The following is a 26052-nucleotide window of genomic DNA, read 5'->3' on the forward strand; positions in this document are numbered from 1 at the left end:
AGCCAATAACATTATTTTATTATTATTACCGGTACTAATATTATTAGTTAGTAGCAGTAGTATTATCTCATTTGACTTCGAAGACTTGCTGTTCAATGTTAAAAGCCATAGATTCGCGACCGATTTTCTTATCACTAATTCGTAATGTAAGAGTCTACAGTACTCTCTCTCGTATCTTGGTCTCCGAACATCTCCTGTGGGCGAGGTCGTAGAATAGGCTCTAGCTGAGACTGAAGGGAAATGGGGGTGGGGGGTTAGAATAGATCCACGGTTTTCCCAGCTTGTCGTAAAAGGCGACTAAACGAAGTAGAAGGGGCTCTCAAACTGGGAGCGTGGGTTGGCGATTACGGTTCCCCCTAGCCGAGTCTGGCATTGCCTACACTTGTGCCAGGCTCTAACTTTCATCTTTTCTATTCGACCACCCTTCGTCAACTTTTGTTCCTTTCCGACCCTAAAGGTATTAGGTTTGAGAGGCTAGGGAGTCTTAATTTTCACGCCATCATGCCCCTTATCTCTCTTTGGCCGATATCTTCATTTTTGAAGTGTCGGACATCTTCCATTTTCCTCCTCTCATCAATGTTAATAGAGGATGGTTGCCCAGTAGCACTTCCACTTAAAACAATAATCACCACCACCCCTCTGCTCAAGGCTTAACGTCCTCATTCGACGGACGAATCACCATCAACAGCGTCATATATATATAAACACTGAACAGTAGTAATCGAGTCCAGGGTTGTGGCACGCAAACTAGTGATCAGAAATTGTATATCATCACCTCTCCTCCGCTGCCCACCAACATTCTCATGGTGAAAATTGTTTCAACCAACGTTATCGAACTGGTAACCATGGTGTAAGACCATATAGACTTGGCGCCTTAACGATCATGGGTACTAGGAGAGCCATAACTCCTCCTCCTCAGATTGCAAAGAAAAAATTAAAGTAATAAGCCTATTATTGGTATTTCATGCTGCAGAGCTTAAGGCAGACATCTCCGAGCAACTTCTGCAGCGACCTCCTTACTTCCCAATGGGATCCACACACCGTACGCAGGCCACCATAGTTATACCACACTAGTGTCCAAAAGTTAAGCATAAGTTAACGAGTAAGCAGGGCAACAGGAAATAGACCGCAAATCGCACGACATATGCACCTATCAACCTTACATGTTCGCTCTGTGTAGGAAAGGAGTGTTCCCTGCTTTGGCTAGCGGCGTAACCGCAAGGTAAACACAGCCAGTGCCTGCGCCCCATATTCCCTCAGTCGTGTTTGCCCTGTTATAGTGTGCGGAGTACAGCCTCGTGGTGAACGTAACAAAATAATGGCACAAGGACGCCATTGGGACCCCGTTTTGGGTAGAATACTCGGCCGCATGGAAGCAGGCCAGACACAGCCCGAAGTCGCCGTATCCTTGAATGTGCCACAAAGTGTCGTTTCCAGGCTTTGGAGACGATTTCGAGACACAGGAGATGTTATTCGCAGGCCAGTACCTACCAGGTCGACCAAGGCTAACCACCCTACAGCAGGACCGATATCTGGCCTTTACCGCCCGACGAAATCGGAGTGCACCTGCAAGGCAATTGTCGGCGGAACTTGCAGCCGTCTCAGGGGTTGCCGTTTCCCGCCAAACTGTGTACCGGAGGCTCATAACAGCAGGGCTGTTTGCCCAACGTCCAGCGGTGTGCGTCCCGCTCACTCCAGCACAGAGACGGACCCTTTCACTGCGGAGCCTTCAACATCGAAACTGGACCATGAGTGAATGGAGGCATGTGCTCTTCACAGACGAATCCCGCTTCAGTTTGCAGAACGATTCCCGTCACACATTAATCTGGAGAGAACCGGGTAGCCGATACAACTATAGGAACATCGTAGAACGGGACCAGTGTGGTGGTGGTGGCGTTATGGTGTGGAGCGGCATCATGTTGAATGGCCGTACGGACCTGCACATCTTCATGGTGGTCCGAGGAACACTATTAACGCTCGGAGATACAGGGATGAGATACTGAGACCACATGTTCGACTCTTCAGAGGTGCGGTTGGTCCAGACTTCCTCTTAATGGACGATAATGCCCGACCGCACAGCGCTGCTTTGATGGATGAATTTCTGGCTAGGGAAGACAATCATCGCATGGACTGGCCAGCGAGGTCTGCGGATCTGAATCTCATAGAACATGCCTGGGATGCACTGGAGAGGCGAGTTGCATCCCGTCAGCCTCCGCCAATGACCCTCCAAGACCTTCGCATTGCCCTTTCGGAGGAATGGGATCGACTGCCACAAGAACTCTTGGGCCATCTGATAGAGAGCATGCAACGTCGCTGCGAAGCATGTGTGGCCGTTAGGGGTAACTAGTATCCCTATTAACAGCAAATTTGTTGTGAAAGACATTGCCAATTTTGTTAGTTGTTGTCAAAGGTGTACCTTAGCTATCAGAACCTTTCTGACACTTTGTTGTGGACAAGTTGTGTGACATATGTGTGTGATTCAGCTTCCGTTTATTTAGCAATCCGTCTGATATTCCTATCAGGCGGTATGGCCTCGTTTAGTGATTATGCTTGACGTATGGACACTAATGTAATATTCTGAAACAGAACACGTAACGGGAAGGAACTTGAAATGCACAATGACACTGAAGGATGTTTTCCTTTTTTGAATGGAACGCAAAGAGGACGAGTAGCTGGGCTACACAGTCGCCTAGTGTGAAGACTCTAATTGAAAACAGTGGTTCACCAGATGTCACCAGCCGGGGTTGAGGAATCTGCCTCGGCGACCGGTAGCGGGAGTGAGCTGTAAGGTCGGTCGCCGGGCTTCTTTCTGCAGCTCGGCTACTGAGTAGCCCAGTATGAAGGGCTCCATTTGAAACAATACGTTCCAAAAGCACGGGCGGCTGGTCGCCGATTACAGTCGCCTAGTGTGAAGCAGTCCTTAATCTGTGATCCTGTCAGTTGGACTGAGAGATCGCCGAGGATTTTTACCCCAGGACTGCTACTTCTTGCTTTCTAGGTTGACCCTCTTCTCTCCCAACGCCCGGGTTTGGTGGCTCCCTTTCTTCGAGCCTTCCCTCTGTGGCTGGGGGTGGTAGAATAATATGCACGGATCCCCTGCCTGTCGTAAGAAGGGACCAGGGGCTCTGAACATGGGAGCGTAAGTCCGGCATCGTTTCAAATTACTCGTGTCAGGCTCCTCACTTCCAACTTACCTATCCGACCTCACTTGGTCATTTATCGAAGTGTCAGACCTCTTTCATTTTCCTTCTAATTAGTGGTGCCTAGTTGTAGGCTACTTCCTCTTAAAATAATAACCATTAACACCGGTAAACTCGTCTAATCACATGCCTGAGTATCCACTCCACCAGTTCTATCATTCATCCATCTAGTTATTCACACAGCCTATGATTCACCCATTTTTTTTTCTTCAAGAAAAAAAAAGTAAGGAGCTGTCAGTACATCAGTAAAAATAATTCAACAATAGAATCCTCCAGATATCGAACAACAACTTGGTAGCAAATTTTCAAATCATTAGCCAAAAGGCCGATAACCACACCTTCCCACCAAACTATCACACCGACCCTAACCACCTTGCTTATTTTCAGACGTCAATTAACCCTCCCTCATATTTTGGCCAGAGAGAGGGCGTAATCCTCTAGGATAAGGATAAGATTCCTTCAGGATAAGGAATGAAAACTTGTACAGTATACAGTACGGTACGAATTACGTTGCTACATGTCGTAAAAGCTTACATTCGGGAACTGAGCAGGTGGCTGCGCGGTTTGGGTCAAGTAGCTATCAGTTTGCTTTCGGGAGATAGTGGGTTCGAACTCTTACTGTCGGCAATCCTGAAGATGGTTTTCCATGGTTTCCCATTTTCACACCAGGTAAATACTGCGGCTGTATCGGTACCTTAATTAAGGTCACGGTCTCTTCCTTCCCACTTCTCGGCCTTTCCTATACTATCGTCCCCATAAGAGCTATCTGTGTCGGTGTGATGTAAAGCAATTTCTCTTATATTCGGGAGAATATGGCTCCGAACCTTACCGTCGGTAACACTGAAGAACGGTTCCGTGGTTTCTCATGCCCAATGCCGAGGTTGTACGTTAACTAAATCAGTTCTGTTTCTCAGCGTCACCGAAAACCGAAGTGTTCGAACAACGCAGCAGTGGCGGCCGGTCAGTACGTGCTACCGGGCTCCATCACGTAGCTTGGAACTGTAAGGAATATTATTTATGTACAGTACAATTATCCTGGTGCCTTTTCGTTGTATTGAGTACGATATGAATTTGTGTTTTGTGCAAATCAGGACGAGATCTGTCGAACACCTAGCGCCGTTCTCCCGGGGAACAAGGCTCGTGCTCATGTGAAGTGAGCCCTTGCCTGTAGCCTGGAGGAAACAATACGCAGGCGCAGCCAAGCTTGCAACACTCCCCCTAGCCGGCGGAGTATACCGTAAACCGGGATCAACTTTCACTGATCCCGTTTATAGTTACTTCCTCTCCCGCAAGGGGGTAGAATTACTCGATGTCTCCTGCTACCCTTATGTTCACGGCCGACTTGATGCGTCACTCTAGCTAGCTCCTTGGAGCACAGCGAGGGATCCAGTCGGCCGTGCTTATGTTGAACGTGGTAAGCGAATCTGCCACTAGAGAGTAGCATCGTCTGGCCTCGAAAGTAAAGCGTAAGTGGAGGCAATCTATCTCACACATGCTTATTAAAATATCCATCTACCTTTTGTGTCAAAAATAAGGAATTCGTAGGTGAGTCAAAGAATCTTTGACTGACCCTAAATGTTATCCCGCATTACAATGTCATTTCCTCTGGTGAAATGAAATAGCGTATGGCTTTTAGTGCCGGAAGTATCCGAGGACATGTTCGACTCGCCAGATGCAGATCTTTTGATTTGACACCCGTAGGCGATCTGCGAGTCGTGATGAGGATGAAATGATGATGAAAACAACACGTACACCCAATGATGGTTAAAATTCCAGACCCTGCCGGGAATCGAACCCGGGATCCCTGTGACCAAAGGCCAGCGCGCTAACCATTTAGCCATGGAGCCGGACATTTACTCTGGTAATAGGGGAGGTCTCAATGAATCAGTTGGCAGCTCTTTCAGTTGCTTTGTGCGGTTTTTAATCTCGCGGTTATATTACTGGTGCGTGTTTTTCCTGTCATTGTGTTAGTGCTAAAGTTTATACGAAGATTTATAAAATTATTTATCCACTGCAGTGTATATAAAGTGAAATTAAATTAGTGTTCTTAGTGGGGATCTATATTCCCACGATTCTATTTGCACTGATGTAAGTTGCGCCATTAGGTTAGTAAAAACAATATTTCTCCAATGAATTATTTATCTCATAGACAGTTGTCGAAGAATTCATCTGCTTCCAAATTAATGTTGTTTTTGTTTGTTCTGAGTTATAAATTGTGAGAAAAGTTGTATTATTATTATTATTATTATTATTATTATTATTATTATTATTATTATTATTATTACCAAGTTTGAAGTATGCGTTGTTCATCATGGCAATATGCAGATTTAAAACAGCGTATTTAGCTTGTTTTTTGTAGCACGTAGGACGATTTTTTCACGAGCCGCCACTGCAACGCAGTTTACTCCTCATCCACAGATTGCAAAGAAAAACATGACCATTGGCATATTTGGAGTTTATCGGTTAAATAACGTTGCTTCGGCAGCAAACCATCACGACGTGGTGTGTCCAACCTTTGTCCCGTTTCTCATTGAGGTCGTAGCGTGTTTCTACGACCGGATGCCCTTCCTGACGTCAACCTCATCGGAGGAGTTAATGAGATGAAAGAAGTTATATGATTTTATATTATAGTAGGAAGAGAGAGGGTGAAACTCATTGTTGGCACATAGCATTTTCGTGTCGAACATGGGCGCCCGCAAGGTGGGGGCACTTGCCCCCCCCCCCCTGGAATTCTAAAAATGTTGATGTTCAATTGTTTAATATCATACCAGATTATTTCATAAACTGAACTTACTGACAGTAATCTAGCATCTGTTATAACTGGAAATGTCTGTAAACAATTTAATGTTGCTGATGTTATATTGGTTTTATATTAAAGAAAATTGTTAATGTGCCCCGCCTGGAAAAGATTCTGCGGGCGCCCATGGTGTCGAATAGCACCAAGGGGTCTGCTCAACACTTCGTTTTTTGCTGCTCAAGGCTTAATGTCGCTGTTCGACGGACGAAACACCATGCCACATGAACACTATGGAGAGGTGTGGCTTTTAGCTCTCAATCTAGTGATTATAAACTGCATAACACCACCTCTCCTACGCTGCAGGCACACATTTTGATGATGAAAATATTTTCGAACAATGTGACTGACCATGGTGTCATCCACCCATTATCTTTGATCCACAGAGACTTGACGCCGCGCCGTACCGATCATCGACACAGTACATCGACGTGATTTACAAATATTTACCACTAACAGCAAAGAGAATGAGAGAATGAATGATAACAGTTTATCTCTTAATCTCTTTCGTTCCATACGTACATTAAACAGTTTATTCTTCTTATTTACTTGTATCGATAGCGGTCGAAGGTAAATAAACAAGTGTCGTTATCACGTGGCCCCGCACTTTGATCTCTTTGGTTTGGTCCAGGTCAGCGCTAACCTAAGTTTATTGTATTGTAGTTGCATACATTGCTACAAAGTACAAAGAGAATAAGTATTGGTACATTGCAGTCCAAGTGGTGCATAATTCCATAATTCTGTTCGGAATAACTGTCATTGAAACTGCAGCTGCTAATTTGTGATATTATTTACATTCATTCTACTGAGAATTAGACAATGTCGGTAAAAGTGTTTCATATTTTATTAATTGCGTTATCTCTTTCATATCGGGCTAGTGGTCTTGTTGAGTATCAACCAGAACAGGTCCACCTTTCCTATGGAGGTAAGAAGTCCATGATCAAATTATTAATTAGCATGGTCGTAAGATTCTTTTCATTCTTGAAGTAACTTGTAGTTAAATAAAACTAAAAACTATCGATTTTCGTCGTGGTTGGCGGCCTTTGTTATCGTACCCATTGTTAACCATTTTCTTCTAAACTTGGTTTTCGTTGACTTTCGTCTATATTTAGCCTTTCACCTCACTTTCCCTAATCAATGGCGTTAAAATCATCCTGTATTGTCGAATGTCAGTCTACTTGTCTCGATCCTGTGGCCTCTGTTAAATTTTTTGTATCATATCTTAACGCTAGAAGAACACCCTACCAGTTTCATGCACATAGCCTAAATACCACACTGTGGGGTCACCGATAACCCACTTAAAATGCAGACTTTAGTCAACTACTTAAACATTTATGTTGAATTCTTGGTTATTTTTCTTTTTGTGAATCTAGAGTATAAAATTACAGTAGGCCTATATTTTTCTTGTTAAACATTAGTTTGTTCAGTACCGTAATTCAAATATTGCTAAAATTGGTTACTTAATTTCCCTCTTATGCATTATAACACTATTTGCTGAAAAAAATATTTTAAATTACTTTCTTGTACGCATGAATTTTATTGTAAACTTGTACACTGTTGTATATTGGCTCGTAGAGAATGGTAGGCCCTATACCAAATTTGCTTGTATCTGGAATAGAAATGATAAGTAGATGACTGGCGACCATTTGTACCATAGATAATTTTCTACTGAACTGGTTTTTCATCATTCATGTGTGACAGTACTTCAAGTTCGTCCTCGAAATTATCGCCGTCAACTATTATATCTTTACTGTCCCTGTCATTCATGTCGTAATCACTGTATTCATCAAAATCGCTCAACTCACTGTTCACTTTGATTTCATGTCGTTCTTCATCATTCAATATTTTTGAAATTTCATCTCCTCAAATTCAGTGCCTCAAATTAAGTTCAAATAATGTAACGCTCTATTTCAAACCGTTATTCAATTAAATATGACATTTATGTGGTGGGTAAAGAATCTTTATTAATGGAAGTATTGTTACATAAACCACACTGTGGCATCACATGTGACCCAGACACACAAGTAACCAACAGTAAGTACAGACTGTTGTCAGAAATCCAACTATCTCCCAAGCTGTGAATGCAGAGTGAGTAACAGAAAGCTAATGCCTGTTGGTGCGCTTGTGGAAATGATCTTAGGATGGAAGAGTCATGGGTGACTGTACAGTGTAGTTCTAGGGTTAAAATACCACCTTTTTATTTTATTTTCATAATCTTTAAATCAGTATAACAATGATTTATTTTTTAACACTATCCTCCTTATTCAGTACCGTATGGTTAATGTGAATTTAAAAAAGTTAAAGTTCACATTCGTCACATCTATACATGTTTTGATCCTAATTGGATCATCTTCAGGAGATTGCTACAATTGACATTACATTTTGTAGTTAAAAACTATTAAAAAATTGAAATAAGAATGATGTTATGAATGTTAAAATGTTCTTATTAAGAAAAAGTTTATGCTCTTATAAAGTTGCGGTTAAAATCTTCAGTGTGCACGATAACCTTACCTTCTTTGTAGGTGGGGATGGTAGAATAATACTCACGGTATTCCTTGCCTGTTGTAAGAGGTGACTAAAAGCGGGACCAGGTGCTCTCAACTCGTGAGTGTGGGTTCCCCTAGCTGAGTCTGGCATTGCTTCCACTTGTGCTAGGCTTCTCGCTCTCATCTTTCATATCTGACCTCCCTTGGTTGACCCTAGTTGTCTTCTGACCCCAGCAGCCATTAGCTTTGCAAGGTCTGGGGAGTTGTTTTATTTTCACACTCTTCGTGGCCCTTGTCTTTCTTTGGCCGATGCCTTCATTAAGAAGTGTCGGACTGCTTGCATTTTTTCCCTGTGATTAGTGTTGTTAGAAGATGGTTGTACTTTCTCAATCGAATCTCCATAAGGTAAGGTGAGAGAACCATTTATAGGAGTACCATTTCTAATGTTCCGCCTCTGTGGCGTAGTGGTTAGTGTGATTAACTGCCACTCCTGAAGGCCTGGGTTCGATTCTTGGCTCTGCCATGAAATTTGAAAAGTGGTACGAGGGCTGGAACGGGGTCCACTCAGTCTCGGAAGGTTGACTGAATAAGAGGGTGTTCGATACCCATTTCACCGATCCTTGAAGTGGTTTTCCATGGTTTCCCACTTCTCCTTCAGGCAGATGCCAGGATGGTACCTAAAATAAGGCCACGGTTGCTTCCTTCCCTCTTCCTTCCAATATTCCCATCCCCCAACAAGGCCGCTGTTCAGCATAGCAGGCGAGGCCGCCTGGGCGAGGTACTGGTCCTCCTTCCCAGTTGTATCCCCCCAACGCAAAGTCTCATGCCCCACGACACTGCTCTTGAGGCAGTAGAGGTGGGATCCCTCGTTGACCCCTGTGGGTGGGGGCTGTAGAATTACACCTGCAGTATCACCTATCTGTCATAAGAGGTGACTAAAAGGGGTCCCAGGCTCTTAACTTGAGAGAGAAAAGAAAACCACCAAAAATGTTAGGGGGTGGAATAACAATCCAGCCAAAATGAAAAAAAGAAGTTAGAGCGTTGTACAAAATATCATCAAGAAATGGTATGTGGGACATATATAATAGGAAACTCGTTGAGTATAACCTAGAGATATGGAGAGCAAAAAGAAACTCTTGGAGACTGTTCTGTGAGAAAGTGGAATCATACACTGAAGCAGCAAGGCTCCAGAAAGTTCTTAAAATGATACATTTAAATCAAGTTGGAACAGTGGAAAAACCCGATGGAACATACACTCAGACGGGAAAGGAGATGCTGGAGGTATTGCTAGCTTGTCACTTTCCTGAGGCTGAGGAAATAGAAGGGAAAGAAATGGTTGAAACAGAGGCCAGATTACGAAGAGCTGATTGGAACTGTGCCAACCGATTAATTAAGCCTAAGCATGTGAGGTGGGCAATCAACACATAAAGGCTCCGGGGCCAGATGAGATACTCCCGATACTCTTGCAGGAAGGACAGGAGATAATCATCAAGACCCTGACAGACCTTTTTAGGGCAAGCCTAGCTCTGGGGTACGTGCCAAAATCATGGTCTAAAGGTAAAGCGATATTTATACTGAAGCCTGGAAGGGCGGACTATGTCCAGGCCAAAGCCTGCAGACCATTATGCTTAAACTCCTTTATGCTAAAAGCAATGGAGAAAATACTGGATGAATACATCTGAAAAACAGTGCAACTGAACTGAACTTTACTTGAAAATCAGTTTGCATTCAGACCTGGCAGATCCACTGAGACAGCACTCCATCAATTGGTTTGCAAACTAGAGGAAAGCCTAGAATACAGAGAAATTGCTCTGGCGCCATTTTTAGACATAGAAGGGGCCTTCAGTAATACAACCTACAACTCAATGATTAAAGCTTTTGAAGAAAGTAGGGTGACTAAGACTGTTGTAAAATGGATTAGATCCATGTTAGACAGGAGAAAAATAAAGGCAACTATGTTTGAAGAGACGCTAACAGTTAGAGCCACTCGAGGTTGTGCACAGGGAGGAGTTCTTTCTCCTCTTCTGTGGAACCTTGTGGTGAACAAAATCATAGCCATGCTTAATGAATAGGGATTTTACACACAAGGATACGCAGATGATCTAGTTATTGTGATAAGAGGTAAGGTGATAATAATAATAATAATAATAATAATAATAATAATAATAATAATAATAATAATAATCGTATGGCCTCAGCTACTGTGTGCAGACATTTCAATTTGACGCCATCTGGCTGTCTGCTCGTCAATTTCGACGTTCCGTTTTACTCTAGGCCCCCACTAGATGGCAGATCGAGTAAACCGAAACTCTCTTGGGTGTCATCCAGGACCTCATGCAAAGATCATTTAACCTTGTGGAGAACTGGTGTCGGGAAGAACAATTCACAGTCAACCCGAGCAAGATAACACTGGTCCCTTTCACAAGAAGGAAGAAATTAGAGGGGATGAGAACACTGAAGCTCTTTGGGCAAGAAATCTATATGGAAGAACAGGTGTTACACTTAGGTGTAATATTAGACAAAAAGTTAACCTGGAATCCACACATAGAAAGAAACATAACCCGGCCTAAGAACCTATTGTATGCATGCAAGAGGGCAGTCACGACAACATGAGGTCTAAAGTCGACAATGGTAAAGGGATATACACAATGATCATTAGACCACCGATGACCTGAGGAGCAATCATTTGGTGTATGAAAGCAAGTCAAGGAAAAGTCAGTAGCAAACTAAATAGCCTTCAGAGAATGGCATGCATAGCCATAACTGGGGCAATGAAAACTATGCCGACAGAAGCCTTGAACACGCTACTAGTTGTGCCTCCATTAAGTAATTTTATAGAGGGACAGGCTAGAATGAGTTCATATCGATTGGAGCAAAATGGATGCTGTAAGGCTCAAAGGCCCAATCCTGGTCACTGTAAAATTAACAGAATAATAACAGGGGAAGTTTTACACATGCCAGCTGAGTATATGATTCCAAAGTACATATCTTTGAGAAACAATTTGAGACCCAACTAAAAAGGAAGACTGGGACAGTAACAGATGGGAAACTGATAGGGAACATATTGTGTGGTGGACAGAGGGCTCAAGGACTGAGAAAGGATTGGAAGGAGAGATCAATGGGGAAAGACCTGAGAGATCAATCCAAATGAGCTTAGGCAAACACACTACAGTTTTTCAAGATGAAGTGATAGCCATCATTACATGCTTTGAGGAAAACCTGAAAATGAACTACAGGGATACGAATATTTACATAGCCATTAAGGCACTTGAAGCTGTCCGGGTTACATCTAAAATTGTGTGGTGTTGTCATGCACTTCTCCTGAAGCTCTCAGAGTACAATGTTAAAATAATATGGGTACCTGGGCATGCAGGCATAGAAGGTAATGAAAAAGCAGATAATCAGGCAAGAAAAGGAACAGAAACACCTTTTGTGGGCCCAGAACCAGTATGTGGGATCTCTTATAGACAAACCCACCTCTACATAACTAAATGGAAAACTGGAAAAATGCTCCAGGTTACACGTTTGCCAAATAACTTATAAAGAGCCCAAACAAGAAGCATACTGGTTGTGTTCTGAATGCCATTACTCAGCAGGACCCACACCCCAGCAGCTTCCATATTGTCACAGCCATGGGTGAGACTGGGACTTCAGTGGAAGCTACACTTTACTCTGGCCTGTGCCAAGAGATGGATGCAAAAGTACTGCACCCATCAAGAAATGACAGCAGACAGGCGGAAGAATCAACTGAACACATACTCTTTGAATGTGAGGTGCTGGGAAGAATTACAATCTCTACACTGGGATTAACTGGTGAAGAGAGAAGACCCATTAAGGGGGACCTGCAACATTTTGAAGGGAGCAGGTATAACTAGGTGGGGATGAAGGAAAAGATCTTTGAGGTCGACGCTAAAAGGAACTTTTAAAGAGACCCCATGGTTAAAGGAAGAAGAAGAAGAAAATGGGCCCCAGGGGCTCTTAACTTGGGAGCATGGGTTGGCGACCACGGGGCCCTCAGCTGAGTCCTGGTATTGCTTCCACTTACTTGTGCCAGGCTCCTCACTTTCATCTACCGTATCCAACCTCTCAACTCTTGTTATTTTCTGCTCCAACTCTATTAGAGCATTCGAGGCTTAGGTAGTCTTTCATTTCCACACCTTTCGTGGCCGTTGTCTTTCTTTGACCGATACCTTCATTTTTTGAAGTGTCTGATCCCTTCCATTTTTTTTCTCTGATTAGTGTTATATAGAGGATGGTTGGTCAGTTATACTTCCTCTTAAAACAATAATCACCACCATGATCCCTCGTTGAGTCCAAGGGAAATACCAACCCTGTGCAGTAAACGGATTAAGAAAGAAAGAATAATGTTACATTTCGAAGGATTTACTTTGAAACCCACTGAAATGAAATGGCGTATGGCTTTTAGTGCCTGGAGTGCCAGAGGACATGTTCGGCTCGCCAGGTGCAGGTCTTGCGATTTGACACCCGTAGGCGACCTGTGCATCGATGATGAGGATGAAATGATGATTAAGAAGACACATACACTCAGCCCCCGTGCCAGCGAAATTAACCAATGATCGTTAAAATTCCTGACCCTGCCGGGAATCGAACCCGGGACCCCTGTGACCAAAGGCCAGCACGCTAACCATTTTGCCATGGAGCCGGATTTAAACCCACTGAAGCCAAGACTTAAAAACTACACTTTTCTCAATAATAATTAAACTTATGTCATAGTGGTCCACCTTTTCAATACTATATTATGCAATGTTTAAATTACATTTCTAATCTAGGAACTAGTTTCGGCCTTGGCTGGCCATCATCAGCCTTAATGAAAAACAGTACAAACACATCCAATAACTAAAACAAATGTACAAACACACACAAATGGCATTAAATGACATGACCTTCAAAATATGACTAAATTAAAATCAGGTTCTGAAATTCTTAGATGCGGTGCATCATGTTAAAATGTTCCTTTAGTGCTTGTTGTTAAAATATCATGAAAATGCTGAAAAGTTCCTCTGTTGGACATTGTCAGTGGTTGACTCAAGGAACGGCACACGAAGATATGGTTAAATAGATAAATAGATTAGAAATGTAATTTAAACATTGCATAACATAATATTGAAAAGGTGGACCATTGTGATATAAGTTTAATTATTATTGTGATCACAATTCAATACAGATCAAAATCATGAAGTTTATATCCTTTGAAATTTGCTCACTTGCAACACAGATGAACAATAGAGCATCAAAGATATAGTTTCATGATTGTTTAGTCTTGGTCTCGGTCGGTATTCGTAAATAGGTGTTTGAACACTGTATTAAACTATAATGGTCTCTAACAAAATTTATGACAACTGATAATGCAAGTTATTGTTTGTTCTTTACTGCAATAGAAGGTCATTTATTGTTCTTTACTGATATACTTCATCAGGTGGAACAATTGGAGATAAAATTGCTCATCAGATTTTAACCTTTTATATAGAGTATATGTTCTACAGTTATGATTATTTCAGTTTTCAATTACAGACTTATTACTAATAGCTTGATTGTGAGTGTATTTGCTCAGTATCCCTACGTTTTATGTACTAGATGTTTTGCTCAGCATTGGTTAGACCAGAGCCTCTCAGGGTGCATGCGCTTGGTGCAAAAGACTACTTCCCTTGGTTGACCAGATTGCAGACCCCCCACTCCTCGATTTGAAGCAATAGTGCTTACTCTCTCTTTCCTCACGCCTGTCTCGCTCGCTTCCCCTGTCTCCCTCTACCACACTTGCTCCGTAGCACTCAAAATCCGAGCTGACTTGAGCTGAGTAGAGCCGAGCTTAGCCGAGTAGCCTAGAGACGAAGCGTTGGTCCGAGCTGAACCGAGCGGGACCGATGCACAGTGCACGGAATTCTTGCACCTCGATTTGCACACATGAGATTTTGGGCATTTGAGAGGCCCTGGCTTAGACGCACACTATAAAGAGATAAGTAATGTAAGGGAAAACAGGGTTCTTATAGCAGAGGAGGCTATGGAAGATAGGAAAAACTAGAAAGGTTCCACCTTTTCAATACAAAAATGTTATAGGTTTATTTATAACATGTATTTGCACTTGGGACTAGTTTCGACGCTGTGTTGGCGTCATCATCAGCCAAAAAATGGGAAAATAGGCCAGTGTGTAGGCATTCATATTACATAAATATAAATAAACATAAACATAAATATGAATGCCTACACACTGGCCTATTTTCCCATTTTTTGGCTGATGATGACGCCAACACAGCGTCGAAACTAGTCCCAAGTGCAAATACATGTTATAAATAAACCTATAACATTTTTGTATTGAAAAGGTGGAACCTTTCTAGTTTTTCCTATCTTCCATTCTCAGTTCAATACGGACCAAAAATGAAACTCTTATGTTTAGAGGAGGCTATGGTAACATGGAACAATTTTTACATTTAAAAGAAATTAGGTGGTAGCCTTTTTAATCAAAAATGCTGACAATAAGTATTGAGGTTTCTTTTTTAGCTTCCTGTTTATATATTTTGTGTTTTACAGTGCTATTAAGGGTAAAAAAATAATTTGTAGCTAGGTGTGAAGTGTTCCATGTGATATAACAGGATCATGTGCCTTGGAACATCCCCTCTTGTACCTTGGAACACAGTAGAGATAGATGGGAAATAGCTGTAGACAAATATTTGGGATCAATTTTAAATTTGGAAATCATTTCTGTTTGTTTCCAGGAATCAGTGCTCATGGGCAGGTTTCTTCGACTCTGTAGACGTCAAAAGGTTTGTCCTGTACTGGGTGATTGAAAAGGCACAAATCTACTAACTGATTATAGGAAGACTTTGGAGACAAATAGACAGTTCAATTTTAAGAGACTGCAGTTTATGGGAGCTGTGGGAGTGGGGAAAGGTGACTTACAACGCTTGAATCAGATGCCATTTTAAGAGCTTCCATATTCAGATGAGTCTCATTGTCCACCAACAACAGATCACATTCTTCTGTGGAGGGCTTTACAAATGTAATAAAATTCCTCAAAAGCTGTAGAAGGTTTTTTTTGCTTGATCACCCAGAGGTAGTTGCTTGCTGCACCAGTTGACCAAGGGATTGTGTAGTGCAGCATTCTAGGCTTAAAATTAACTCTGAGGAAATGGAAGCGTTAGAGTAATATTAATTCCATTTGTGCTGACTGCCACAAAAATTGTTGCAACCCCCAATTTGTCTTATTTCTTTTAGAGCTACTATCTTTTGTGATGTTTGGACTATAAATACTCCAGTCTTGTCGCAGTTCCAAAATTTTTCAGGTGGAATGGGTCTAAAGCAGTGATGAACATTTTCAACATTATTGAAGAATGCCGCTGTATTCATTTTTGTAAAACTGGTTGCCCTGCTTAAACTTGTAACTCTTGGGGTTCTTATCGATAGGTCAGGATGACATTTCATGAATCCTCTCATTCATTCTCTTAATTTTCATGCCCTTCATGGTCCTTGTCTTTCTTTGGCCAATACCTTCATTTTATGAAGCGTTAGATCCCTTCCATGTTTTCCCTCTGATTATTACTGTATAGAGGATAGTTGCCCAGTTGTACTTCCCCTTAAAACAATAATCACAACGACAACGGTCTCCAGTTATTTCTTGTTTATTGCATAACTGAGTGTAATTACTATTGCTGGCACAAGCAAATTTGTAAGGCAGTTCCCTAAAACCCTTTTTGGTCCAACCATAGTTCATTTTTGTGATTGTTTTCATGTAATTCAACAAACAATTTTCTTTGGTCTTAGAAAATACCGTACTTTTCTGTTGTCTAATTTTGGGTTATAATAGAAAGTCTGAGTCAGAGTTTCAAAATGTTGGCAAATGTCTTGACAGAGTTGCTAATTTTACACTGTACACTTGGTAAACTTCTCTGATAGTTGGTTTTTGCTTCACCATCTTTCTTTGAAGCATTCAGATTATCTGGAACCTTTTTTTATGCCAGACTTATCTTCTGTGCATAATCTAAAAATAAAAAATTTAAAAAATCAAGAAACGATAACTTCATGTATACTATGATGCGTGTTCCAAGGTACAATAGGATGCACATTTCAACAAATTTGGCTCCTTAAGTTAGAGGTTTTAATAAATCACTGAAGTTATATACTTTATCTCAAATCACCTGGGAGTTAAAGCAAATACAAAAAACACGTGGTAAATGCGGTGGTACTGTCTATACTTTGATAAGGCATTAAAAATACTTTACATATGTTAAGTAATGTTATTTCCGTGTAAAAGTTATGTACATCATCTAAATCCATTTATCTTCACTTTTCATAAAAGAGCTGTTAGTTTCAATTTTGACCATGGCGTAGTTGTCCAGATCAAATCATAACACTGAAATTATTAATGGACATCTACAAAAGTAGACAGAAAGAAATAATTATCACTTTCGTAGACTTTCGGAAAGCTTATGATTGCATTCACCGACTTTCAGTATTAAAAATATTACGAAATTTTAAATTACATCCTAAATTAGTTAAAATGATAAGCTTAACGTTAACAAACTCTAAATCAAAGGTGAAGTTTAGAGGAGAATTATCCGAAGCATTCACGATCATAACTGGACTAAGACAAGGTGATGTACTATCACCACTTTTGTTTAATTGTACTCTGGAATACTTGATGAGAGAGTGGTATAAAGACAATAACAAAAATATAAAAATTGGATACGCTAAAGATGAAATTAATCTAAATTGGTTAGGATCTGCAGATGATCTGGCACTACTAGCATGTAGTAGACTTAATGAAGCTCGGAATCAAATCACAAGTCTCCAAAATATTGCTGGAAAAATAGGATTAACAATTTCATTTGAAAAAACTAAAATAATGGCAATAGATCCCCTTTTAATAAGCAGTGTTCTAATATGTGGGGAAAGAAATAGAAATTGTAAAACAATTTAAATACCTTGGAGAAACTATAATATACATTTTAAATGAAAAAATTTCTTGGACAGAGAGGACGAATAAATTATCCAGAGCCCAAAACGTAACCAGAAACACATACAACAAGAAATGTTTGTTAATAAATACAAAATTGAAACATTATAAGACTGTAGTCCAACCTGAAATAACGTATGGAAGTGAAACATTATTTAAACTAAAGCAAAAGAATAACAGACAAAATTTTAAAAATAGTAAGAACATGCATTAATAAGAAGTACCAAAAAAGAAGAAGAATGGCGTATCATCCCAAATTCAGTAGTATATCAGGAAATAGAACCTATAATGGTTTTCATGAGAAAGAAGAGAATATCATTCTTTGGTCATCTGTTGAGAACACCTCAAGACAGGTTAATACGCAGAATTTTGGAAAAGCTTTGGAAACAAAAGCAACAACCTGTCTGGATAAAATAAATAAAAGAAGATATGAAAGAATTAGACATAACACTGGATGATTTAAAGAATAAATCAAACAAAGTAAATAAATTGAAGAATAGTAAAGTTAGATTCCTACCAAAATGTGATAAAAGAGAAACCACTAAAAGGGTATTTTCAGAAGAAGGACAACGAAGATCAGATAGAATGAAGAAATACTGGAAGATCAGAAAAGAAAAACCATAAGACATCATAGAAGACCAGACAGAAATTGACTGCAGTGGTCCAATGCGGCCGTAAAAGCATAATAATAATAATAATAATAATAATAATAATAATAATAATAATAATAATAATAATTGATATTCGTACATTAAATTGCCTTTTGAGAGGGGCGATGTGTCAACAGCGGAACAGCCATTGCAGTATTCAGTAGCGGCTCATTAAGCTAACATACAACCCATGTGCTTTCTGTTTACTCCTGTGTTCTGGGTGTTATTGGCGCGCTAGTGACTTTGCATATTACTAGTTTCCAATATTTCTAATATTTAGTAAGATATTATTATTAATTAAGTTGGTAGTCAGTCTTTGTCTTGGTGTTTAGGATTTAGTTAACCGTTTTAATTTACGTTTACATAACCTTTGTTAAAGTTCCGTGTGGAGTGAAGACGGGTGAGCCTGGCCGGCCCTTCTCATGTAAAGCATAAGAAGGGAAAAGCATTGAGAAGTGGAGGAAAACAGTTTGTTCTCAATGTTTTTAAGAAGTTTAGTGATGCAAATCCTGGTTGTACTCTCGAAAATGTGATGAGGTTAGTAGCCACTACTTCTTAATGTCATCCCACAGCATATTAAGGACTTGTATGGCGCATATCGAGTCGATGATATTGCATTGCAATTGGGAAGGCAAGTTTTAAGGTTACCTCCGTACCATACATACATACATACATACATACATACATACATACATTACATACATTATCATTATAGACTGTTATGCCTTTCAGCGTTCAGTCTGCAAACCTCTGAGAATTTACTAAACGTCGCCACAATCCTCGATTTGCAACCAGTGTTGTGGCCTCATTTAGTTCTATACCTCTTATTTTTAAATCGTTAGAAACCGAGTCTAACCATCGTTGTCTTGGTCTCCCTCTACTTCTCTTACCCTCCATAACAGTGTCCATTATTCTCCTAGGTAACCTATCCTCCTCCATTCGCCTCACATGACCCCACCACCGAAGCCAGTTTATGCGTACAGCTTCATCCATCGAGTTCATTCCTAAATTAGCCTTTATCTCCTCATTCCGAGTACCCTCCTGCCATTGTTCCCACCTGTTTGTACCAGCAAACATTCTTGCTACTTTCATGTCTGTTACTTCTAACTTACGAATAAGATATCCTGAGTCCACCCAGCTTTCGCTCCCGTAAAGCAAAGTTGGTCTGAAAACAGACCGATGTAAAGATAGTTTCGTCTGGGAGCTGACTTCCTTCTTACAGAATACTGCTTATCGCAACTGCGAGCTCACTGCATTAGCTTTACTACACCTTGATTCTATCTCACTTACTATATTACCATCCTGGGAGAACACACAACCTAAATACTTGAAATTATCGACCTGTTCTAGGTTTGTATCACCAATCTGACATTCAGTTCTGTTGAATTTCTTACCTACTGACATCAATTTAGTCTTCGAAAGGCTAATTTTCATACCATACTCATTGCACCTATTTTCAAGTTCCAAAATATTAGACTGCAGGCTTTCGGCACAGTCTGCCATTAAGACCAAGTCGTCAGCATAGGCCAAACTGCTTACTACATTTCCACCTAACTGAATCCCTCCCTGCCATTTTATACCTTTCAGCAGATGATCCATGTAAACTACGAACAGCAAAGGTGAAAGATTACAGCCTTGTCTAACTCCTGTAAGTACTCTGAACCAAGAACTCATTCTACCATCAATTCTCACTGAAGCCCAATTGTCAACATAAATGCTTTTGATTGATTTTAATAATCTACCTTTAATTCCATAGTCCCCCAGTATGGCGAACATCTTTTCCCTCGGTACCCTGTCATATGCTTTCTCTAGATCTGCGAAACATAAACACGACTGCCTATTCCTCTCGTAGCATTTTTCAATTACCTGGCGCATACTGAAAATCTGATCCTGACAGCCTCGCTGTGGTCTGAAACCACACTGGTTTTCATCCAACTTCCTCTCAACGACTGATCGCACCCTCCCTTCCAAGATGCCAGTGAATACTTTGCCTGGTATACTAATCAATGAGATACCTCGATAGTTGTTGCAATCCTTCCTGTTCCCTTGCTTATAGATAGGTGCAATTACTGCTTTTGTCCAATCTGAAGGTACCTTACCAACACTCCACGCTAGTTTTACTACTCTATGAAGCCATTTCATCCCTGCCTTCCCACTATACTTCACCATTTCAGGTCTAATTTCATCTATTCCTGCTGCCTTATGACAATGGAGTTTATTTACTATCCTTTCCACTTCCTCAAGCATAATTTCACCAACATCATTTTCCTCCTCCCCATGAGCTTGGCTGTTTGCACCACCACCATGATGATTTCCTTTTACATTGAGAAGATGTTCAAAATATTCCCTTCACCTCTCCAGTGATTCCCTGGGATCTGTTATGACTTCACCTGAATTACTCAAAACACTGTTCATTTCCTTTTTCCCTCCCTTCCTAAGATTCTTTATTACTGTCCAGAAAGGTTTCCCTGCTGCTTGACCTAGCCTTTCCAGGTTATTACCAAAATCTTCCCATGACTTCTTTTTGGATTCAACCACTATTTGTTTCGCTCTGTTTCTTTCATCTACGTACGAATCTCTGTCTGCCTCGGCCCTTGTTTGGAGCCATTTCTGATAAGCCTTCTTTTTACGTTTACAGGCTGCTCTCACTTCATCATTCCACCAAGATGTTCGCCTTTTCCCATCTTTACACACAGTTGTTCCTAGGCATTCCCTTGCTGTTTCTACTACAGCATCCCTGTATGCCACCCATTCACTTTCTATATCCTGAACCTGCTTACTGTCTGCTGTTCGAAACTTCTCACTAATCATATCCATGTACTTCTGTCTAATTTCCTCATCCTGGAGCTTTTCTACCCTTATTCGTTTGCAGACAGATTTCACTTTCTCTACCCTAGGCCTAGAGATACTTAGTTCACTACAGATCAGATAGTGGTCTGTATCATAGAAAAATCTGCGAAAAACTCGTACATTCCTAACAGATTTCCTGAATTCAAAGTCTGTTAAGATATAGTCTATTATGGATCTGGTACCCCTAGCCTCCCATGTGTAGCGGTGAATAGCCTTATGCTTGAAGAATGTATTCGTAACAGCTAAACCCATACTAGCACAGAAGTCCAGCAAACGCTTCCCATTCCCATTAACTTCCATATCTTCCCCACATTTACCAATCACCCTTTCGTATCCTTCAGTTCTATTCCCAACTCTCGCATTGAAATCGCCCATTAGCACTATTCTATCCTTGCTGTTGACCCTGACCACGATGTCACTCAATGCTTCATAAAACTTGTCAACTTCATCCTCATCTGCACCCTCACATGGTGAATACACGGACACAATTCTTGTCCTAATTCCTCCCACTGACAAATCTACCCACATCATTCGCTCATTTACGTGTCTAACAGAAACTATGTTGCGTGCAATGGTATTCCTGATAAACAGCCCTACCCCAGACTCTGCCCTTCCCTTTCTAACACCCGTCAAGTACACTTTATAATCTCCCATCTCTTCCTCGTTATCTCCCCTTACCCGAATATCACTTACTCCTAGCACATCCAGATGCATCCTCTTTGCTGACTCAGCTAGTTCTACCTTCTTTATTCCATAAGCCCCATTAATATCGATAGCTCCCCATCGAATTCCATTTCGTTCGCCAAGTTGTTTCCAAGGAGTCCCTCGCCTGTCAAATGGGAGTGGGACTCCATTACTCCCATAGGTCCAAGGGTTGCTTAAAGTGTTCTGAGCTCGGTAAATTCATGAAGCAGGATGCTGCCTTACTTGCACATAGTCCAAGTGAGGATCTCTCCTCTAACGGGTTATGGACCACCGGTGAATTGTATAGTCCTAGCCGCCTTAACTAGTGACTCCTCAACGTTGGGAAGTGTGTGTAAAACACATCATCGAGATGGAAGAAAAACGAATGTGGGATATAGATCAGTTAGACCATTGAATGGATAGTGATAAATGCGAACGACTGGGACAGTGATAACGATGACGATATAGTGGGGATTGAGTATCCTATCTTTCTTCCGCAGGTGACATTGGTGAGTACATTACCCTTCAGAACGGTATTGACTATCATCTTGATTCATTCTGGTGATTGTATAAATGTTGTATTCTTCTTATAACATGTTAGTTATTTGAACTAGTTATCGATCTCGCAGTTTCTTGACTGATGTTTTTATGTGACTAGTACTGCAACGCGCACGTGGCTGGACTTGTTATTCTTATCTTCCAGGTAATTTGAGATGGGGTATAGCATATGCATTTACTCCCCAGATGATAAGAAGCACACAGCAAAAGCACAATTTCATTTCTCTGTATTAAAGGATACAAGAATGAGCTAAATATTTACTGTCGATGCTAAAAATTTTGTTTTGTTTACAATGTACATGCTTGTTAACATAAATCAGAATTAACTGATCTTTGCTACATATTGGCATCTTTTACAAAAAAAAAAAAAAAAAAAAAAAAATGAGCTTGTTAGATAGCAATACAACCCATTGGGTTCCTTTTTTCCTTTTATGTTTGTCCTGTGTTCTAAGTTTTTTACCACCTGTATGCATCTTTATGCTTATGTTCTTCTTTCATGCCTCTATCTTCCGTCTGTGGGTGGGGGCATTAGAATAACACCCACGATATACCCTCTCTGATGTAAGAGACAACTAAAAGGGGCCTCAGGGGCTCTGAAATTAGGAGCATGGGTTGGCGACCGTGGGGGCCTTAGCTGAGTCCTGGCATTGCTTCCACTTACTTGTGCCAGGCTCCTCACTTTCATCATCTATCTTATCCGACCTTCCTTGGTCAACTCTTGTTCTTTTTCAATCCCAGCGGTATTAGAGCACTTGAGACCTAGGGAGTCTTTCATTTCAAGACCTTCGTGACCCTTGCCTTTCTTTGGCCAATACCTTCATTTTTTTGAATTGTCACATTCCTTCTATTTTTTCTCTCTGATTAGTGTTATATAGAAGATGGTTGCCTAGGTGTACTTCCTCTTAAAACAAATAATATCACCACCACCACCTCATGTCTGTATCCAACTTTCTCCTGATCTTACACTTTCCACATCAAGTCTGATAATTATCAAGGTTTTCCCAGCCCCTTTCCATGAACATCAGCAGAAAATGCAGCTCACTTCTTGTTAACATGGCTAAAATTGGTATTTGAAAGCTAAAGCCAGTGAGAAGATTTGAACTAAGAACCAGCCGTGTAGGCTTTTCACTCTTGGTGAATGCAGTAGTTGTTGTTGTGTGTCAACAGAGTTTAGCTGCAGTGATGCAACCATATAACTTATGTATTTTAAGAAGTTTGTTACGTATCAGCTTCATGAAATAAGGTGCTGAAATGGCATGTTTACATAATTTTGGCACTTTTTTTAAAGAAATTCTGCATCACTTGGGTGCATTCGGGAGATGATGTGTTTGAATTGAAACTGTGGCCCTAATTAAGGTACAGCCCCAGCATTTGCCTGTGTGTAAATGGGAAACCACGGAAAACCATCTTTAGGGCTGCCGATGGTGGAGTTTGAACCCACCATCTCCTGAATGCAAGTTGATAGCTACATGACCCAAATCGTGCAGCCACTTACTTACATTGTAATCCTTCATTTTATGTTCTTATGACTGCAGATAACCCCTTTGAAATAGTAGTCACATGGAGTACGGTGAATGACACGAAGGAGTCTGTCGTTGAATATGGAATCAACGGGTTTACTCTCAGAGCTTTTGGTGAACCAGAATTGTTCGTTCATCCTGGGCATAAGAAAAAACAGCAGTATATTCACAGGGTTACACTGGGTAACCTAACAGAAGACAGTAAATATGGTAAGTATAATAGTTGAATATTTCAAATAAAATGTAGCCTTAACTTCTTGTGTTTTTTGTTGTTGTTGAAAGAATAAATACAGCATGTACATTGTTGTTCGGGTCAAAAATCTTTGTGGGTGGGAGGCGTGTCGGTCGCATGGAGCTGGAGTTACATAGCAAAATCTTCTTGGCAGCATTACAGTGTTTGTATTAGATCAGACCTGAGGAGCCAGCCCGCACATCCTGAGGACTTCTGCACTTGCGCTGTGTGTGTGTCAGCTGCTGAATATGCCACTCTTGTGTGGAACGACGTTTCAGCACATGCTAAGCAGGTTTATACTGCAGTTAACGATACTGCAAGGATAATCTCGGGATGCCTAAAACCAAAGCAAATGCAGAAACTGTACCGGATTGTTGGAATAGCCCCACCCAACATCTGAAGGGTCACTGCTGCAGACGCTAAGAGAACAAAGCAGGAGAATGACCATCGACATCCACTCCATGGTCACCAAGCTGCAAGGTCTCACCTCTGATCCCGCAAGAGCTTCCTTGCTAGGGCACTGCCGCTGGAGGGAACACCAGAGACAACTTGTCTTAACAGATGGACGAGCTCACTGCCCACAGACATGTCACCAAAGGAAGAACTAGCTCCAGCCACCGACCTCCCTTACCCTGTATGGAGGTCCCTCAACTGCGTCCCTCGATGCATGACCAACCTGAAGAAATGGGGAATCCTTCCAGCAAACACAGACACCTTGTGTGAATGTGGTGCTGAACAAGACCAAAGCCACCTACTTATCTGTCCCCTGCTGGACAATCCACGCACATCACAAGATGTTTGTAGAGGAAATAACAAGGCCATGGCAGCTGCAGTTTTTTGGAAATGTTGATTGGACATGGAAATGAATGAATGTTTAGATCAGATCTTTGGTTATCAGACCTTAACTACTGTTCAGATGCACGCTCCTTCTTCTCCTTATTTCCCCTCTAGGTCGAGGTGAAAAATACATACTTTCTCGATATTCTATGCCTGCCATAAGAGGTGACTAAAAGGGGTTAACTCTCCAGGGATTTTCAACTTAGGAGCTGGGGTTGGCAACCATCGGGGTCCTAACTGAATCTGGCATTGCTTCCACCTACTTGTGACAGCCTCTTCATTTTCTTCTTTCCTATCTGATGGCACAGTGTTCTCCGTTGGACCTTTGAAATGAGTCCACTGCCCTGCCATTTTTACTGACCCCCCGGCTAACATAACCTAGATAATGTGCTAGTTACATAATATTAATACATATTTGAGTCATTGGGTGCTCTAAATTAAAATGTAAATACTGTAGAACTGTTTATTTTTAAATGATAAAATCTTAATTATTGTCAGCATAATTGCATAATTATATTAGTGGTACATATAATTTAGGAAACCTGTTTAGAAGAGTTATAGGCAGGTACATTCAGGGAAACGGGGTGGCCTAGGGAGCGGTGTTAAGCGAACAGGGAACTGGAAATCAAGTAGGGATGACATAAAAATGTTAGTGCTCAATTGTAGAAGCATTGTAAACAAAGGAATCGAATTAAGTAATTTAATAGATATATATATACTTACCAGACATTGTAATAGGAGTTGAATCATGGCTGAGAAATGATATAATGGATGCAGAAATATTCTCACGGAACTGCAGTGTGTATCGTAGAGATAGGATAGGAATGGTAGGAGGGGGAGTGTTCATTCTGGTGAAAGAAGAATTTGTAAGCTACGAAAAAGTTCAGGATGAAAAACATGAAATTCTGGGCTCATCTCTAAAGATAATAGACAACTTAATGTCTTTGGAGTGTACAAACCGGGGAAGGGTAGCGCTGACGCTGATTCAGAAATATTTGATAAGATAATCAGCTATGTGGGAAACGATAAGGAAAGGAACGTGATTGTAGCGGGTGATCTCAATTTACCAAATGTCAATTGGGAAGGAAATGCGAACGACACGAAACATGAACAACAAATGGCAAATAAGTTAATATGGGAAGGGCATCTGATTCAGAAAGTGACGGAACCAACTAGAGGGAAAAATATTCTGGACGTGGTGCTGATAAAACCAGATGAGCTCTACACAGAAACCGAAGTAATAGATGGTATTAGTGATCACGAAGCTGTTTTT

At 41.0% G+C, this 26052-nt stretch overlaps 1 protein-coding gene across 1 annotated transcript in view; it reads left to right on the plus strand.

Moving 5' to 3' along the window:
* The first annotated feature begins 6621 nt into the window (after positions 1-6621).
* The window catches only part of LOC136883391 (acid phosphatase type 7), an 85247-nt gene continuing 65816 nt past the window's right edge, over positions 6622-26052 (plus strand). The window contains exons 1-2 of the mRNA XM_067155664.2: positions 6622-6919; positions 23726-23920. Coding sequence (XP_067011765.2) covers positions 6814-6919; positions 23726-23920 — 301 coding nt within the window. The 5' untranslated portion in view covers positions 6622-6813. The remainder of the gene's footprint in view (positions 6920-23725; positions 23921-26052) is intronic.

The sequence above is a fragment of the Anabrus simplex genome, chromosome 11 (assembly GCF_040414725.1).
Source record: "Anabrus simplex isolate iqAnaSimp1 chromosome 11, ASM4041472v1, whole genome shotgun sequence".
Lineage (NCBI taxonomy): Eukaryota > Metazoa > Arthropoda > Insecta > Orthoptera > Tettigoniidae > Anabrus > Anabrus simplex.